General features: G+C 39.2%; 1 protein-coding gene across 3 annotated transcripts in view; it reads right to left on the minus strand.

The window, feature by feature from the left end:
* SYTL5 (synaptotagmin like 5) overlaps positions 1-19,373 on the minus strand; it is a 266,662-nt gene that overhangs the window by 88,130 nt on the left and 159,159 nt on the right. For all 3 annotated transcript variants that reach the window (XM_062184126.1, XM_062184128.1, XM_062184127.1), the window contains exon 3: positions 12,181-12,390. In XM_062184126.1, the coding sequence (XP_062040110.1) occupies positions 12,181-12,390 (210 nt within the window). The remainder of the gene's footprint in view (positions 1-12,180; positions 12,391-19,373) is intronic.

The following is a 19,373-nucleotide window of genomic DNA, read 5'->3' on the forward strand; positions in this document are numbered from 1 at the left end:
AGATTATGTTGGACAGGAGAATATCATGACTTACTTGTGAATATCAAGTCAGTTCCTAACAACATCAAGATCACTTGAAATTGTCAGACCAGTTTCCAGATGTCAGGAACTGTATTGTTCTTTCTCACAACAAAGGACTATCCATTCCCTCCTGCAATATTTCTGTGTATGTTCCATTCCTCAGTAGTATCTATTTCATGTTCACCGATAAACATAATTTATCTGTTTCAGTTATATTTCATCTATTCCAGCAATCAATATAAATTCATCAAAACCAAAAATATCAGGCTCTTCCAACTTTTAAAAGACAAAGTCTGGAGGAGGAGCCAAGATGGCGGAATAGGGAGGGAGCTTACTGATAGTCCGGAAGAAAACGGATAAATACAAGTGAAGATAGTGTAGTCTCAGGAAAGAATTAGGGAAAAAAACAGCAGAGGAAACTCTTCTGTAATTAGAGGGCCTTGGTGGACCTATGTGGAGGACACAGGCGCTCACGGCTCAGGAGCCCAGCTGCCGAGAGGCTCCGCACCAGCGCTGGAAAGAGAGGTGAGACAAAACAGCAGTAGCCTGAGACACTGGTGGAAAAGCGGCAGGAAAAGCCTAGAGGGAACAAGGCTTGAAGCCCAATGGGGGAAAGTACACCAGCCTAATCAGAGGAAAGAAAAAAATAAAAGGGATCGTATGGACACAATTCTCTCTCTCCACACACCTTACAAAGGTGAGCAAGACAATAGAGCCAGTGCCATTTTGGAAATACGTAACAGCTGCACCAGCTTGGGGCTGCGCCCGCCCTCAGCCAAGCAGAAAAACCTGACTCTCGTGGGGAAAACATAACAGGAGACTAAGACCTAGTGAATTTGTGGAGCTTATGAACTGGGACTGTGGAAAAAAAAAACTGAAGGTGTGAGGGAGAACTCATGGTATGGCTGAGATGTGAGTAGTCTTGGTGGGAGACGCCACAAACTTGGGCGGCTTTGGCTATTTGGTGAGAGACATTGCAGGGGAATCTGAGCTTATACTGAGGACTGCACAGATGCTTTGTGTGGTCCTTGGGACAGAGCAGATGAATAATATGCCCACTTGGGCTAGCACTCAGGCACTGATTGCCATAAAGGAGAAGAGCTCAGCTGAGCAGAATTACTTCCCTCCTGAATAAAAAAAAAAAGAGAGAAGATTTACCACGCCAAACCTGGGTGTGTCACCTTTGGCACACCCTTAACCCTGAAGAACTGAACAGAGCTCTTTGGCCACACCCACCACAAGCCTCTAGAGATTCACCAAAAGCAGACAGTCCACTTAATCTAGAGTCATAGTATAACGAGAAAAGCCACCACAGCGAAAAAAAAAAAGAATAAACCAAAGAATATCTCCACAATGCCAAACAACAGATGCAAAAACTGAGGAAACAAGAACAAGGAAGAGATGACACTCTCAAATGAATATGACACTCCAATACAAGATTATAAAGATGAAGAGATAGAAGAAATGCAAGATATGGAACTCAAAAAATTTACGATAAGAACATTTAGAAATAAATGCATGAACTACAGAAATCCATATAGGACAGGACAGAAAATTTCTCTTGTGAAAATGAAATCTTTTCTTTTTTTTTTTTTGACAGGCAGAGTGAATAGTGAGAGAGAGAGAGAGAGAGAAAGGTCCTCCCTTTGCCGTTGGTTCACCCTCCAATGGCCGCTGCGGCCGACGCATCGTGCTGATCCGAAGCCAGGAGCCAGGCGCTTCTCCTGGTCTCCCATGCGGGTGCAGGGCCCAAGGACTTGGGCCATCCTCCACTGCCTTCCCAGGCCATAGCAGAGAGCTGGCCTGGAAGAGGGGCAACTGGGATAGAATCCAGCGCCCCAACCGGGACTAGAACCTGGTGTGCCAGCGCCACAAGGCGGAGGATTAGCCTGTTGAGCCACGGCGCAGGCCGAAAATGAAATCTTAAGGAGGAATCAAAATGAAATGAGGAATTTAGTAGAATATGAAATTGAGATATTGAAGAGAAATCAAATGAAATGAAGAATTCAATAGAACAAATAAGAAACACATTTGAAGCCTTAAAAACAGAATCAGTGAGGTAGAAGAGAGAATATTGGACTTAGAAGACAGAGCACAGGAAAGTATACAGTCAAACCAAAAAAAAGAAGAGGAAATTAGAAATCTAAAAAATATTGCTGGGAATATACAGGATACTATTAAAAAACCCAACTTAACCAAGGTTGTCAAAGATCTCTACAATGAGAATTACAAAATCTTAAAGAAAAAATAGAAGAGGATCCCAAAAAAATAGAAAAAATCTTCCATGCTCATGGATTAGAAGAATCAATATAATCAAAATGTCCATTCTCCCAAAAGCAATTTATAGATTCAATGCGATACCAATCAAAATACCAAAGACATTCTTCACAGATCTGGGAAAAATGATGCTGAAATTCATACGGAGGCACAGGAGACCTCGAAGAGCTAAAGCAATCTTGTACAACAAAAACAAAGTCTAGGCATAACAATACCAGATTTCAGGAAATTCTACCAAGCAGTCATAATGAAACAGCATGGTACTGGTACAGAAACAGATGGATAGACCAACAGAATAGAATAGAAACATCAGAAATCAATCTAAACATCTACAGCCAACTTATATTTGATCAAGGATCTAAAACCAATTCCTGGAACAAGGACAGTCTATTCAACAAATGGTGCTGGTAAAACTGGATTTCCATGTGCAAAAGCATGAAGCAAGACCCCTACCTTACACCTTACACAAAAATCCACTCAACATGGGTTAAAGATCTAAATCTATGACCCAACACCATCAAATTATTAGAGAACATTGGAGAAACTCTACAAGATATAGGCACAGGCAAAGACTTCTTGGCAAAGATCCCAGAGGCACAGGAAGTCAAAGCCAAAATTAACAATTTGGATTACATTAAATTGAGAAGTTTCTGTACTGCAAAAGAAACAGTCAGGAAAGTGAAGAAGCAACTGACAGAATGGGAAAAAATATTTGCAAATTACACAACCGATAAAGGATTAGTAACCAGAATCTACAAAGAGATCAAGTAACTCCACAAAAACACAACAAACATCCCACTTAAAAGATGGGCCAAGGACCTCAATAGACATTTTTCAAAAGAGGAAATCCAAATGCCCAACAGACACATGAAAAAATACTCAGGATAACTAGCCATCAGGGAAATACAAATCAAAACTACAATGAGGTTTCACCTCACCCTGGTGAGAATGGCTTAGCTACAGAAATCAACTAATAACAGACGCTGGTAAGGATGTGGGGAAAAAGGGACACACTAACCCAATGTTGGTGGGAATGCAAACTGGTAAAGCCACTATGGAAGTCAGTCTGGAAATTCCTCAGAAACACGAATATAACCCTACCATACAACCCAGCCATCCCACTCCTTGGAATTTACTCAAAGGAAATTAAATTGGCAAACAAAAAAGCTGGCTGCACCTTAATGTTTATTGCAGCTCAATTTACAATAGCTAAGATATGGAGTCAACCCAAATGCTGATCAACAGAAGACTGGATAAAGAAATTATGGGACATGTACTCTACAGAATACTATACAGAAGTAAAAAAAATGAAATCCAGTCATTTGCAACAAAATGGAGGAATCTGGAAAACATCATACTTAGTGAAATAAGCCAGTCCCAAAGGGACAAATATCATATGTTCTCCCTGATCGGTGACAACTAACTGCGCTCCTAAAAGGAAACATGTTGAAGTGACATGCACACTATGAGAAACAATGTCTTGATCAGCCCTTGTCCTGACTGTCAAGGAATACCTTACTATTTTATTCCTTTTAGTATTTTTGTTCTACTTAATACCATTGGTTGAACTCTTTAATTAACACACAATTATTCTTAGTCGTTTAATTTTAACTGAAATGTGATCCCTGTTAAATATAAAAGTGGAAATAAGAGAGGGAAGAGATGTACAACTCGGCACATGCTCAATTGGACTTAACCCTAATGGTAGAGCTAGAAATGTGCCAGGGGATTCCAATTCAATCCCATCAAGGTGGCATGTACCAATGCCATCTCACTAGTCCAAGTGATCAGTTTAAGTTCACAATTTATCAAAAAGATAGGATTAAGTGTCAAATGGACTACATGAATAAGACCAGTGTCTGCAAATAATAATTGATAGAATTAAAAGGGAGATCCAACATGGGAAGCAGGATACACAGTAGACTCTTAGAATGGCAAATGCCCTAAACAGCACTCTGGCCTCAGAATCAGCCCTAAAGGCATTAGGATCTGGCTAAAAATCCATGAGAGTATTTCAGGCATGGAAAACCAAGACACTGTGGCAAAAAAATGACCTAAATGAAAGATCTCTGTGAGTGAGATCCCAGCGGGAAGAACGGGCCATCAAAGAAGGCAGTATCTTTCTCTGAAGGGAGGAGAGAACTTCCACTTTGAGCATTGCCTTGTCTAAACAAGATCGGAGTTGATGAACTCAAGAGGCTTCCATAGCCTTGGCAGCTCATAACAAGAGCCTTGTGCCATAAACAAGAGTGTCAATTGTTAAATCAAGAACAGGAGTCACTGTGCACCTGCTCCCCATGTAGGACCTCTGTCCTTAATGTGTTATACTATGCAAATTAATGGTAAAACTACTACTAAAGCAGTACTCTATAATTTGTGTGTCTGTGTGTGTGCAGTCTGTTGAAATCTTTACTTAGTATATACTAAGTTGATCTTTTGTATATAAAGATAATTGAAAATGAATCATGATGAAGAATGGGATGTGAGAGGGAGTAGGAGATGGGATGGTTGTAGGTGGGAGGGAGGTTATGGAGGGAAAAGTGCTACAATTAAAAAGTTGTACTTTGGAAATTTATATTTATTAAATAAAAGTTAAAAATAAATGAATAAATCTTTAAAAATAACAAATTAAAAAAAAGACAAAGACCTCCATAAGAACATATAGCAGTCTGAGATGTTACAACGTGGCATGAATATAAGATCAGATGACTGATATCATAGAGGTATTTCATTTTTTGCTTCCCTGTCATATTGCTTTTTATGTTTTGGGTCTTTCTCAGTTCAGTCAGGTGTTAACTAGGAAAAACAACCATTATGACTGTGTTTTTGTTGGATGGCAACTGTCTCAGCTAATACACTCATGTGGAATTTTATAGATCTTATTAAGATGGCAAAATGAATTAACTGTGTAAATAAAGGTCCCTTTCACTGTGTTTCTAAATAGAGTGAGTTTTAAAACTAGAACTATGGCAACTAATTTGTTAGAATTCGAAGGTGTTGGGAGAAAATGTTGGAGGTTACATAGTTCATTGTAACAGGTAAAGTCTCTCCATCAGCCCTTTCTCTAATCTTTTCAGCACTACAGCAATAAAACCTCTTTACTTTTACTCAAGCCAAAGTAAATGACAATAAAGGGCATTCTTCCAACTGATTAGAGAATGAGTCACTTTCTGACTCATCTCATCTCTTAGAGGTCAGGGTGGGAATTTCAATTTTATGGTCTATTAAACATGGAGACAGCCCAGTGGGGCTGTAACATTCTCTCACAACAAAGGATGTTTGCTGCCAATAAAATATCATTTATGCTTCCTTTTTGAAAACTACTCCATGAATAGAAAATAAGATATTTCCATTACTGACAATTGAAGTCTCTGAGATCACATGTATTAGCAACTAGAATATTGGAGAAGCTGATTTTCAGCTTTAAAAGTGAGGATGGATTTTGATCTGTCAAACTAAACACTCAACATGTAAATTCAGCTGTCACAGAAGGATATAACTATAAGATATATTGCTACTGACACAGAGGTATAAGAACTATACATTAAAAAGACATTTCTTCCTTAGGACATGCTATGCATGAAAAAATAATTTAATAAATTCTTCTTCCTCCTTAGGCTATGAAATCATTGAGGGCCATCCATGTTGTATTTGACTTTGTAATCCTTTGCCCCTTTAAGAATCCTTTGTAATCCTAAACCTGAATACTGACAGGTTATCAATAAGTATGTAGCAAAGATGGATAGAGGGGGTGGATTTTGGAAGGTCAATTATATAGGTGAGTGGTTGGGTTTATTAAATTATTGTTTCACCAACAAAAGTAATATGATTGATTCACAAGTTACATATTAATGCATTAACATGTTCCAAGGAAAACACAGAACTTTCAGTTTATTCATTATTCCACCCTCTGACAATATGAAATTTTCTTTGTTCAGAGGACATATGTATTTCATATTTTAACCTCATGCTCCTGACAGAAGAAAACCACATTTGTTCTATATGCTCCACTTGCTGAAGAAAGAAATGTTTTAAATAGGGGCCTGTTATTCATTCATCCAGCCATGCATCAGTTAATTTGTTTTGCTCATCCATCTATTCATTTAACAAATATTCAATGAATTCTAATTTAGGCCTTCTTTTAGGGCATTAAAGCTACATCAGTGCACAGTATAGAAAATAATCCCTGTTCACATGTTTATGAAATTTGCATTCTAGTGGGGAAAGACAGAAAATAAATAAGTAAAATGCTTAGTATACAAGTATAAGGGAAAATAAAGGAAGGGGTTGTGTTTTTCTATAACAATCTTCAAAGGCCATTGACCTAACACATCAGAAATTAATTTCTCATTAAGGCAACCTAAAGCAAATCTGACAATTTTATGGGGTAAGATTGAGTTCAGTTACCATCTATACTAACCAGTGATGAGTTGATGGCAAAATGTGTGCATATAAAAGCCCTTTGGGCCTTGTATTGAATAATATGCTTTAGTAATCATAAGTGGTATTTAGAAGTTAAAGAAAAAATTCTCCTCCACATATAGAAGCTTGAGGAAACTTATAATTTATTGAAGGGCTTTTGAGTCATGGTCCCTGGTTACTATTATTGCCTGACTGAATGAAATCCAGGGTATAAAGAAGAGGGTAAACAGAAATAGAATAAAAATGGAAAAGAATAAATACTAAGGACCAAATACATAGTATTTTATAAGAATTGGAGAAATAATTATTGAGAAATTTCCCATGAGTCCTCAAATTCTGTAACTAGAAGATCAATTATTAAAATTCCATTTACTTCTGGTTTTTTTTGACAGGCAGAGTTAGACAGAGAGAGAGAGACAGAGAGAAAGGTCTTCCTTTTCTATTGGTTCACCCCCCAAATGGCCACCACGGTCGGTGCGCTGTGCCCATCTGAAGCCAGGAGCCAGGTGCTTCCTCCTGGTCTCCCATGCAGGTGCAAGGCCAAAGCACTTGGGCCATCCTCCACTGCCCTCCCGGGCCACAGCAGAGAGCTGGACTGGGAGAGGAGCAACTGGAACAGAATCTGGCACCCCAACTGGGACTAGAACCTGGGGTGCTGGCGCCGCAGGCAGAGGATTAGCCAAGTGAGCTGCGGTGCCAGCCATTTACTTCTTCATTGCCCTGAAACGGCAACCTCATCTTGATAGTCTGGTGGGAAAAGAGCTGAGTGAAGTAACAAATAAGAAAACTCAGAAACATTGATACTCATCCCAACTCTACATACACACATTCTTACTCTCATTGTTCTTGTTTAAACTATCTAAAAAATAAAAAAATACAATTGCCTCTCCTTTTTTTTAAAAAAAAGATTTATTTATTTATTTGAAAGTCAGAGTTAAGGAGGGAGAGTGAGAGGGAAGGGGGGAAGAGGGAAGGAGAAAGCAATCTTTTATCCACTGGTTCACTCCCCAGATGGTTGCAATGGCCAGGGCTGGACCAAGCTGAAGCCAAGAGTTAGGAGCTTCTTACAGTCTCCCACATTGCAGCAGGGGCCCAAATACTTGGACAATCTTCTGTTGCTTTTCCCAGGCCATTATCAGACAGCTGGATCAGAAGTGGAATAGCTGGGACATGAACCAGTGCCCATATGGGATGCTGGCATTGTAGGCAATGGCTTTACTTGCTATACCACAATGCCAGCTCCAATTGCCTCTCTTACCTGAGATGTATATTATGAGACTCTGAAGGACTATTCCTCATGAAAAAAAATGTGATCCAGAAACAGTTCAGCACTCATGGGGACTGAAATCCCAGTTTTGAAATTAGTCCAATCTTTGACTTGATCAATAGCAACATGAATATGCAGTGGCCCTATCCCATTTCATTTTTAGAAGAACAATTTATATTACCAATAGATACATAATATACAGGATATCGATATGTTTTATCATTTTTCATAGACTTTGACCATTAATCAAAAACTCCAAGCTTTATAAGAAGAAAGACATGACCAAAACCAAGAGAAAGAAAAACAATAGAAACAGTTTTATAGGGGAATCTGATAATGGAGTTATAATCCACAGACTTTAAAATAACTAAGATAACTGATTCAAAATACTGCAAGAACAGAATGAGAAGGTCAAAAAAGAAAAAAAAAACAGAAACAAAATAAAAATCCTAAAGCTGAATAACAACATAATGGAATTTAAGAATTAAAAAGCTAGGTTTAACAGAAAATTAGACAATATTCAAAGATAGGATTGCATGAATTGGAAGTTAGGTCAGACAAATATAAAAACTGAATTCAGAAATATTTGGATTCAATCCTGTTGATTTCTTCTTTGATTTTAATTATTTCTCTTCTCCTACTGGGTTTGGGTTTGGTTTGCTGCAGATTTTCTAGATCCTTGAGATGACTTGAAAGCTCATCTATTTGGTGCCTTTCCAATTTCTTGATGTTGGCACCTATTGATATAAACTTTCCTCTTAACACTGCTTTTGTTGTATCCCATAGGTTTTGGTATGTTGTGCTGTTATCCTCATTTACTTCCAGAAATATAAAAGGATAACAAAAGAAAGGAGGATAAGAAATATATGATATTGAGTATGAATAAGATACATATTTACAATATCTAGAGTAAAGGAAAAAGATAATATGAAAAAGAAGTGTCTGAGGAGATACTGTCTGAGAAATTTTCAAGTGTAACAAAAGACAGTAAGGTAATGATTGAAGATGCTTTCGGATACACAATATGGATAAAAACAAAGAAAATTCAGACCAATGCACATTATAGTAACTGCTGAAAATCCAAACAGAAAAGAGGAAAATATTAAAAGTTGTCAAGTAAAATATTACATTTAAAGGAGCAACAGTACACTGATAGCTCATTTCTTTTCTTTTTTTTTTTTTTGACAGACAGAGTGGACAGTCTTCCTTTGCCATTGGTTCACCCTCCAATGGCCGCCGCGGCTGGCACCCTGCGGCCGGCGCACCACGCTGATCCAAAGGCAGGAGCCAGGTGCTTATCCTGGTCTCCCATGGGGTGCAGGACCCAAGCACTTGGGCCATCCTCCACTTCACTCCCTGGCCACAGCAGAGAGCTGGCCTGGAAGAGGGGCAACCGGGACAGAATCTGGCACCCCGACTGGGACTAGAACCTGGTGTGCCGGCGCCGCTAGGCGGAGGATTAGCCTGTTGAGCCACGGCACTGGCTTCATTTCTTAATAGAAGTATTAAAAACAAGAAGCCAACAGGATCTCCAAATTAGAGAGTTTATACCTACCACTTAAGATTCAATAACTAGGGAAACATGTTTGAAAATTAAAAGTAAAATATATCCAGGCTAAGAAAAACAAAAATTGAAAGCATTTATATACAGTAACTACATTAAAGGAAATACTAAATTGTAACATTTAGGCAAAAGAAAAACTATTCCAAATGGAAGCATACAGATATGAGAAAGACTATAGAGACACAGTAGGGGTAATTATGTAGTAAGTTCAAATATGTAAAGGAAATATAATCAGAACTAAAAGGATAAATAGGGAACTCACAATTATTTATTGAGAGTTTAGCATAACTCCCACAATACCTGACTGAATATGCAGATAAAAATCAGTAATGGTATGGAAAATTTGGACAACACAATAAACATAATTTAATAGAAATTTCTAGGATAAGCATATAAACCACTGTATAATTACCATATTAAAAGGTAAAAATTAAACACTAACAACCTACACAACGATCAGTTCCAGTAGATTTTAAACCTAGAGGTAAAATAATAACAATTATGGATTATCACATAAAAGAATATTTTCATGATTTGGGATGCTAAGAATTTGGAAGTGGCATGAAAGTTCTCCAAGGGTCCATTGTGAGTGGAGGCTTGGTCAACTAAGTGACTGTATTGGGAGGTGGTAAAACCTTTTTAAGTGGTATGGTCAATGCGAAGTCTTTAGATCATTGGAGCATGCTCTCATGTGAACCCTTGGTAGTTCTATGAGATGATTATTAGAAAAGGAAAAAAATCTGGCCCCACTCAATCCTCTAATCTCTTGGTTCAAGATGTGGTCACTTGTTCCTACATGTACTCCTGCCATTGCCATGTGCTATTTTCTATCACCATTTTCCATGAGATCCTCAGCAGAACTAAGCTAATGCAAGTGCCATGCCCTTGAATCTCAAGAACTATAAGCTAAATAAACCTTTTCTTTTATAACTAGTCTTTGTCAGGAATTTTGTTATAATGTTGCAAAGGTGACTAATACATGGGGGTTGGGGAAAGTTTTATTTAACAGCATACAGAAAAATATCCCACTAATGATACAGGAAAAGACGAACAAATTGAACTAGTAAAAATTATGTTTCTGTTCATTAGATGATATAATTAAGAGTGAAAACCAAGCAAGAAGGTGGGAGAAGATATCTGCAACACAGGTAAGCAACATAGCTTTTATACATAATAGATGAAGAACTCCAAACCAGTATGTTCACATTTTCATCAGGGTTCATCCTCCTAGTTTTGGCAAAGGATGCTTGCTAATAATGAGAAGGAAGTACTAAGAGAAATTTTTCTATGTGGGACAAAGAATCAAGGATGATTATTTAACAAAACAAAGTAATGCATAAAAAGTTATGTAGTACAAGAGTTTTGACGGTTCATTTATTTTAAAAAATTTTAAATTTTATTTAAGTTTTATAAATTTCATGTATTTCATATGTATACAGGTTTAGGAAGATAGTGATATGTCCCACCCAGGATTGAAACATAGTACATATTGTCCTATTTAAGATGACCTTTGTGAAACTATATAGGAAGAATAACATTAGCTAAATAATGCAACCAATGGAATACAGGAGTCTTTATCAGAAAAGTTGCAAATGGAAGCTCACTTCTACTATCACACTATTCATGTTTTCTCCTAGGAGAGACTTTCTCCTATAACAGGGCAAGTTAGTGAGGGGAAAGACAAGACAAACCAAACCAAAGCAGGCCAACAAACTGGATTAATATTACTACTTCCTACCACAACCACAGGAGAAAGATGAACATTGAATTGCCTTAAGAGGAAGTTATGAGGCACTCCCAAAATAGAGTAGACAAAGGATATTGGGATGGAGAAAACATGCCAGTTAGTCCAGGGGAAATTTCTCAAAAGGATGGGAGTTTGACAGGCCCCAGAAGCAGCTGAGACTGACTCATGCTTAGACTCTTGTGCAACTTAGGAAACAGTGACTACTGACAGGTGTCCGCGTTTGCAGAGTGACATCTGTGCCTACTATACTCCCACAGCCTGAACAGGGAGGTGAATGGAATGTTCTCTCCCCTTCACCATAACTAAAGAAGTAGGTTTGGAGGGAATTTAGAAACACTCCAGCTTTGCTCCTAATGTGATGTGATTAGAAGGTAGGACACTTGATCCACATCTTGCCAGTCATCCCAAACGTCTAAGAATGTCTCAGTGGAATTGTCTGTGCCTTCTTGGAAGCCATGTAATGCCAATATGGGCTCTCAGAGAAGAAAGCACGTGGGTAGTTTTTGAGTACAAAAAGAGACCTGGTTCTGTGAAACTTCTAATTATACTAGGCTTTGAGTTTTTTAAAATACTGTTATCTCTCTTTCTGTATCTGCCTCCATCTGTCTGTCTGTCTCTATCTCTCTCACACATACACATTAACTATGTTTTGAAATAAAAAAACCTCCCTCCCTCCCTCTCCCTCTCCCTCTCTCTCTCTCTCTCTCTCTCTCACACACACACACACACACCAGAGCAAAGCCAAGGCATTAAGACTATGGTTGGACTATAAATAATTTTGATCTTATTCCCTATCCCTAAATTTAAAATACCCCTTTTCTTGTTGTATCCACTTAATCCCTTCAGTCATTAAATATACAGTTTCCATGAAAAGAAACTTACGAGACTCTGGCACAGATAGTGCACTTCCAGCTGCCATCAAGGCCTGTGACCCGACATGCACTGCATACCCTCAGTGAACAGGCCTGGCATGGGTCACCACGGTCAAAGATTAGGCCCAGGTGTCTTTGACAGTGAACACAGACTCTGCTGGTCTCCTGTTGAGTCTTCCCACTTCTGCGTTTTGCTTCTAAGAGTTCATTTTTCAGCTTCCTAGAAAAAGAAGAAAAATTACTTAAAAAAAGAGAAGCAGAACAACTTTGATTTAAGAGATATTTTCATTTGAATGTTCTTTGAATCAAGAATGTAGAGCCAAATGTTTTCAGGAAATAATTTTTTTTTTCTCCAGAATCAATGGGACTGATATCATGAAAATATTTGTTTTAATTTTTTAATTTCTTCAACCCTTTTTAAAAAAATTATTTTATTTATTTGAAAGACAGAGAGAGGGGGGTAGAGACAGAGAGAGAGGTATTCCGCCAGTGCCACGGCTCAATAGGCTAATCCTCCGCCTTGCGGCGCCAGCACACCGGGTTCTAGTCCTGGTCGGGGCACCGATCCTGTCCCGGTTGCCCCTCTTCCAGGCCAGCTCTCTGCTGTGGCCAGGGAGTGCAGTGGAGGATGGCCCAAGTGCTTGGGCCCTGCACCCCATGGGAGACCAGGATAAGCACCTGGCTCCTGCCATCGGATCAGCGCGGTGCGCTGGCCGCAGCGCGCCAGCCGCGGCGGCCATTGGAGGGTGAACCAACGGCAAAAAGGAAGACCTTTCTCTCTGTCTCTCTCTCTCTCTGTCCACTCTGCCTGTCAAAAAAATAAAAATAAAAAAATTTTTTTAAAATTAAAAAAAAAAGAGAGAGAGAGAGAGGTATTCCATATGCAGGTTCACTCCCCAGATGGCCGCAACAGCCGGAGCTGCACCAATCCGAAGCCAGGAGCCAGGAATTTCCTTCAGGTTTCCCATGTGGGTGCAGGGGCCCAAGGATTTGGGCCATCTTCTACTGCTTTCCCAGGCCATAGCAGGGCGCTGGATCAGAAGAGGAGCAACCAGGAGTTGAACCAGTGCCCATATGGGATGCCGATGCTTCAGGCCAGGGCTTTAACCCGCTGCGCCACAGTATCGGCCCCTATTCAACCCATTTTAAGAAAAGCAAATTGTCTGAAAAATGTTGCTTGTACACGTTAATGGACTGCATATTCTCTTGTTGTGTGGCATGTTATGTATGAATTAACTGTTTTATAATGTTCAAATCTATGTCATTTTCAGTCTTATTAATAGTTGCTCTGTATATTTTTGAAAGTAGAATGTCGCCACCTCCAAGTACTGTTGAACAGTCTACTCATGCCTTTGTCTTTTATCAATAAAATGTTGGGAATTTTTGTTAGATAAAAACATTTGATTAACATGTAGTACTTGTACATTTCTGCGGGCACAGTGCAGTATCTCAATACATGCAAAGAGTATAAAGTGACTAAATCAGGTAATCACCATTTCTACGTCCCCATTCTTGTTCCTTGTTTGGCATCTACTGGCTCTTCTTTTCCAGTTCTTTATGTAGTATATGATACATTATTGTGAGATACAATCATTTCCCTGTGACTAGACCATATTATTTTTAAAAAATTTATTCATTTATTTGAAAGGCAGTCTTTCTCTCTCTCTCTCTCTCTCTCTCTCTCTCACACACACACACACACACACACACACACAGAAAGAGAGAGAGAGAGAGAGAGAGAGAATATGAGATCTTCTATCCACTGGTTTACTCCCCAAATGCCCACAAAATCCGGGGTTGGGCCAAGTCAAAGCCAGAAGCCAAGAACTCCATCTTGGTCTCCCATGAGGATGGCATGGACTCATGCACTTGAGCCATTAGCTGCTGCCTTCCAGGTTACCCCATAGTTTTGTAAGTTTTTATTTTTTAAAATTTTTATTTTTTAAAATTTTTATTTTTTAAAATTTTTATCAACATAAAGAGAACAGATCTTATACATTCCACAGGTACAACTCCAAGAAAACAACCGTAATGCTCTCTCCCCTCTCTACCTTTCCCAATCCCAACTCCCTTCCCTTCTTCTTTTCTTCAACTTTTGCAAATATGCAATCCCTGTCTACTCTATAATCACAAGATTAATGCCCCACTAACCATAATATTCAACAAACAAAAAGTATAAAGCTCACTATTTCACAGAGTGTAAACAAAGGCTAAAAACAATAATCAAATCACAAGATATCTGTTTCATTCTTATACCTTTTATATTCTATATTAATTATTACAGATCAGAGAAAATACATGGTGTTTTTCTTTTGGGGACTGGTTTATTTCACTAAGCATAATGGTTTCCAGATGCATCTATTTTGTTGCAAAAGACAGGATTTCATTCTTTTTTATGGCTGAGTAGTATTCCATAGTGTGTGTGTGTGTGTGTGTGTATATATATATATATATATATATATATATATATACACACCACATTTTCAAGTGTGCAATGTATTTTTTAAAATATTTTGTTTACTTGAGAGGTAGAGTTACAGACAGAGGGAGAGACAATGAGAAAGCTCTTTCATCTGCTGGTTCACTCCCCAAATGGCTGTAACAGCTGGAGCTGGGCCAATCTGAAGCCAGGAGCCAGTAGCTTCTTCCAGGTCTCCCATGTGGGTGCAGGGCCTAAGTACTTGAGCCATCTCCAACTGCTTTAAAAGGCCATATCTGAGAGCTTGATTGGAAGAGGAGTAGCCAGGACCAGAACCAGCACCCATATGGGATGCCAGCACTGCAGGTGGAAGATTAACCTACTGTGCCACAGCACCGGCCCTGAAATGTATTCTAATAGAACATTAAATAACAGTATTAAGAAAATTCTGCTGCATCTACCTTCTGGCTCTGTAGTTCTATTGATCTGTATATAAGTTGTATTTCTCTTTTTCTATCCTATATCCTTGTAGGGATATGTTCTAAGGGCAAAAAAAAAAACTGGCAAGAAATTCTTAATAGCTTTGCAGGATATTTACTATTTAGTAGGAATTTTCATGTAACTTTGACAGTAATGGCTATTATATGATAAAGTTGTTTAGTATATAAGATAATAATAACAAAGAAGTTTCATGTGGCTGAGTTACATTAGGAATGGCCTTCTAAACTGAAAAGATTGCTTCCACTAGTATAACCTGTTTCTTTTTTATTTTTTAAAAAGATTATTTATTTTAGAGGCAGAGTTACAGACAGAGGGAGAGACAGAGAGAGAGGTCTTCCATCTGCTGTTTCACTCCCCAAATGGCCACAATGGCTCAAGCTGGGCCAATCTGAAGCCAGGAGCCAGGAGCTTCTTCTGGGTCTCCCACGTGAGTGCAGGGGCCCAAGCACTTGGGCCATCTTCCACTGCTTTCCCAGGGCACAGCAGGGATTTAGATCATAAGAGGTGCATCCAGGACATCAACTGGTGCTCATATGGGATGCCGGCGCCACAGGCGGAGGCTTAGCTCACTATGCCACAGCGCCAGCCTCAGTACAACCTATTTCTTTCATCCCAGGCACATTAGCAGGAAGCTGGATTGGAAGTATGTTGTAGTATGGTCTTGAACCAGGTATTCTGATATGTGATAAAGGTATCCCAAGTGCTGACTTAACCCACTGTGACACAAAGCCTGCCCCATAACCTACTATTTCTATCTGACTGTGTTTTGGTACCCTTTATCCAATCTCCCTCTACACCTCTTCTCCACTCATCCTTACTTTTGAATTTTGATATATTCCCCTAGCAATAATATTTTACTACAAGAATTTATTGACATTCTACCCTAACTTCACCAGGATATTTTTAATACCATGGCACTGCAGCATAGCCACAGTCTAAAGGTATACACGGTATCATGTTCTTTACCTGCCTAGATATACTGCATGAGGTATGAGTATGAAATAAAACTTGGCAATGCTGGGACTTTCCTTAAGTGATCCCTGAAGATTGTACCCACAAAGATATTACCTATCATTTCAGATATAATTATGTTTGGCATTTGAGAGTTTCCAACAATTTTCTAATGGAAAAATCTATGAGTTTTGCTGTAGGACATGTTTATGTTTGATCCAGGTTCCATCATGATTTAGCTATTCCACCTTAAGCAATGATTTACCCACTTAGAACCTCAGTCTCATTTCTAAAATAGGAAGAAAAGTATTCTTCCATGGTTGTTAATAAGATTACATGAGATAATGTATGTAAATTTACCAGCACGGTGCCTGGCACATAGCCACTAAATAAATGTTAGCTCCATGTTCCTGCTTTTACTACCTGACATATAATATATTTATCTACCTTTTAGGAACTTTATTATTCCAGGTTCCTTGTTCCACCAGCATCAGCATCAACTCGGAACTTGTCAGAATATAGAATCACAGGTCCTGCCTCAAACCTACTGGAGCAGAATCTGCATTTTAACAAATTCTCCAGGTGGTTAGAGTTTGAGAAGCACAGCTTTGGAACATTTGTTCTCAAATTTAGCTGTATGTAAGAATCACTTGGGAAGATGTTGAAAATAATGATTCCCAGGTACTACTTTCACAGATTCTGATGTAATTGGTTTGGGATGTAGTTTAGTCAATGGGATTTTTAAGGGCTTCCTTATTTATTCTAATATACTGCTGAACTTGGAAAACACTGCTTCAGAAGGCAGGTTAATTCCCACTTACATACTTATTGATACTCCATTGATTTGTGCTATTGATATCTAATTCCTTCAACACAAAATTTCTGTTTTCCAGAAAAAAAGTCCAGAATGATTTCACACATCTCACACCATCTCCTTTCACATTTGTGGTACTAAACATTGTCATACTCAGCTAGACAACAATCTCCCCAAAGTCACATACTGCTCAGGATCCAATTTCATGCTAGATTATAAAGTAATTGAATATTTAAAACTATTTATTTTTTCCTTTAGATCCCTCAAAGAAACTAGTGAGGTTTTATGAGTCTCATGTTAGAAGATAGTTAGCAGTATAGAAGGAACTAGAAACTTAATTGCCAGACTAATGAGAGATTCATAAATGGAGAAGTTTAAAAGTGATGATTGAAGTTTCAAAAATCTATGATTCATTGCCTCATTCATTTATCCGACAAGCATTTATTGAGTACCTACTCTGTACTAGGCATTCTGATATTCAGGGATGAAAATGAGTCAAAAAAAGGGTCATCTACTAAGGATTTCCATTACTCTTCATATTAATCAAGAGGACAAAACATGACACATACTGACTCATATGCTGCAACAGGTAGACAGAACACCCTTACATCCCCATTCTCTTGTCGATCTAACAACAAATAACAAGAGCTCACAGTGCATGCTTTCCTCATCCTTTATTTATGGTTTACAAAGCATATTCATGTCCTAAAAGACAGCACCTGGGGCTGGCACTGTGGCATAGCGGCTAAAACCGCCACCTGCCATGCCAGCATCCGATATGGGCGCCAGTTTGTGTCCTGGCTGCTCCACTTCCCATCCAGCTCTCTGCTATGGCCTGGGAAAGCAGTAGAAGATGGCCCAAGTCCTTGGGCCCCTGCACCCAGGTGGGAGACCAGGAATAAGCTCATGACTCCTGGCTTCAGATCAGCACATTTCTGGCCATTGCTGCCTACTGGGGAGTGAACCAATGGATGGAAGACCTCTCTCTCTCTCTCTCTCTGCCTCTCCTTCTCTCTCTGTGTAACTCTGACTTTCAAATAAATAAATAAATCTTTAAAAAGAATAAAGGACAGCACCTGTCTTATGAAATTGAGTATAAGAAAGGTCCCATGTGATTATTTTTGCAAACTTGTAAAAGCTATAGGGTTTAAAATAAAAAAAAAAAAGAGCTCTCATTTGAAGACTACCATTTTATTATCTGAAGGATCACAATGGATGTTTGAACCTATCAGGACACAGAATGAATAAACCAGTGCTTACTCAAAATCTACCATTGTAAACAAAGTGATCAAAATGAATAGAGGGGGTTCCAAGATGGCGGAATAGTGACAGGATGGTCTGAATTATGTGGAACAAAATTAATATTTAAAAAGGGCTGAAACTACATGCCTGAGATAAACCGATGTGGAATTCACAGTGGGAAACCCAGCGAGAACAGCAGAGATAGTGCAGGACCATGAGGAAAGAGTGAATAAGAAAAACGAGAGCACCGGACCCAGTGGATCAGATGAGCAGGTAATCCGCAGGTTCATGGAGCTGCATGTAGCAGTGGGAGGGAGTGCTTGGTGAACTGCTTTTGAAGTTCCATGTGGGGAAAAAATAAATGAACAAATAGGGAGGTGGTGCACCTCCCTCCCTCTCCAACCACTCTGCAGGGACCAGGAGCTATGGGGAGAAGCCATTTGGCACCTTTGTGGTTTTTTTTTTCTATTTCTGGACGAAGTAGGTGGCTGCTGCCCTTGCTTTCTGTGAGCGCACCCAGCAATAGTGGGGGTTGCTTCACCCCCAAACCCAAACAGCGAGGGACACAACAATACAGAAGGATTCCTTCCCCCTCCACGCAAGCTGCACGGCAAGGGGAAGCCCCACCATTTGAAAGCTCGTTGCTGCCTAGCACAATTGAGAAGTGAGCCAGGTTCCCATAGGCAGGGGCTCCATGCCCACACACACAACCCACAGACTTATAGCAGCTCATAACAGAAGGAACCATTCTGATAGGAAAGATGCCACAGATCAAAGGTGCCATTTATTAAACAATGTGAACTAGTCCTGAAAATACCAGGGACTAACACCAGGGCATCCCACAGCTGTGAGGAGAAGGGTGTGTCACACCAACAGAAGTGAACACTTTACTCCATATAGATAACCAGAGTAGAGCTACAAAGCCCCATGTAGGCCCTACCTTGGATGCTTGCTGCACCATGGAATACTGAACAGAGCAACCAGGCCACATTCTGCCCACACCTCTTGATGCTAACTAAAAGTATAGACGTCCCACTAATCTACAAAGACAAAGCAAAGATAAAAGCAACCAGATTAAAAAAACTACATAAATGCTGAAAAACAAAGGAAGAAACAAATAAGAATAAGGAAGACACTATGAGTTCCACAATGGAACTCTACAACACTTCAATAGTAGAAGGTAAAGATGAAGAGATTGAGAAAATGCCAGAAATGGAATTGAGAAAGTTAATCATCAGATTACTTAGAAGCAACCAGAAGCAAATTCAGAACTAAA

Source organism: Lepus europaeus, chromosome X, assembly GCF_033115175.1.
Source record: "Lepus europaeus isolate LE1 chromosome X, mLepTim1.pri, whole genome shotgun sequence".
Classification (NCBI taxonomy): domain Eukaryota; kingdom Metazoa; phylum Chordata; class Mammalia; order Lagomorpha; family Leporidae; genus Lepus; species Lepus europaeus.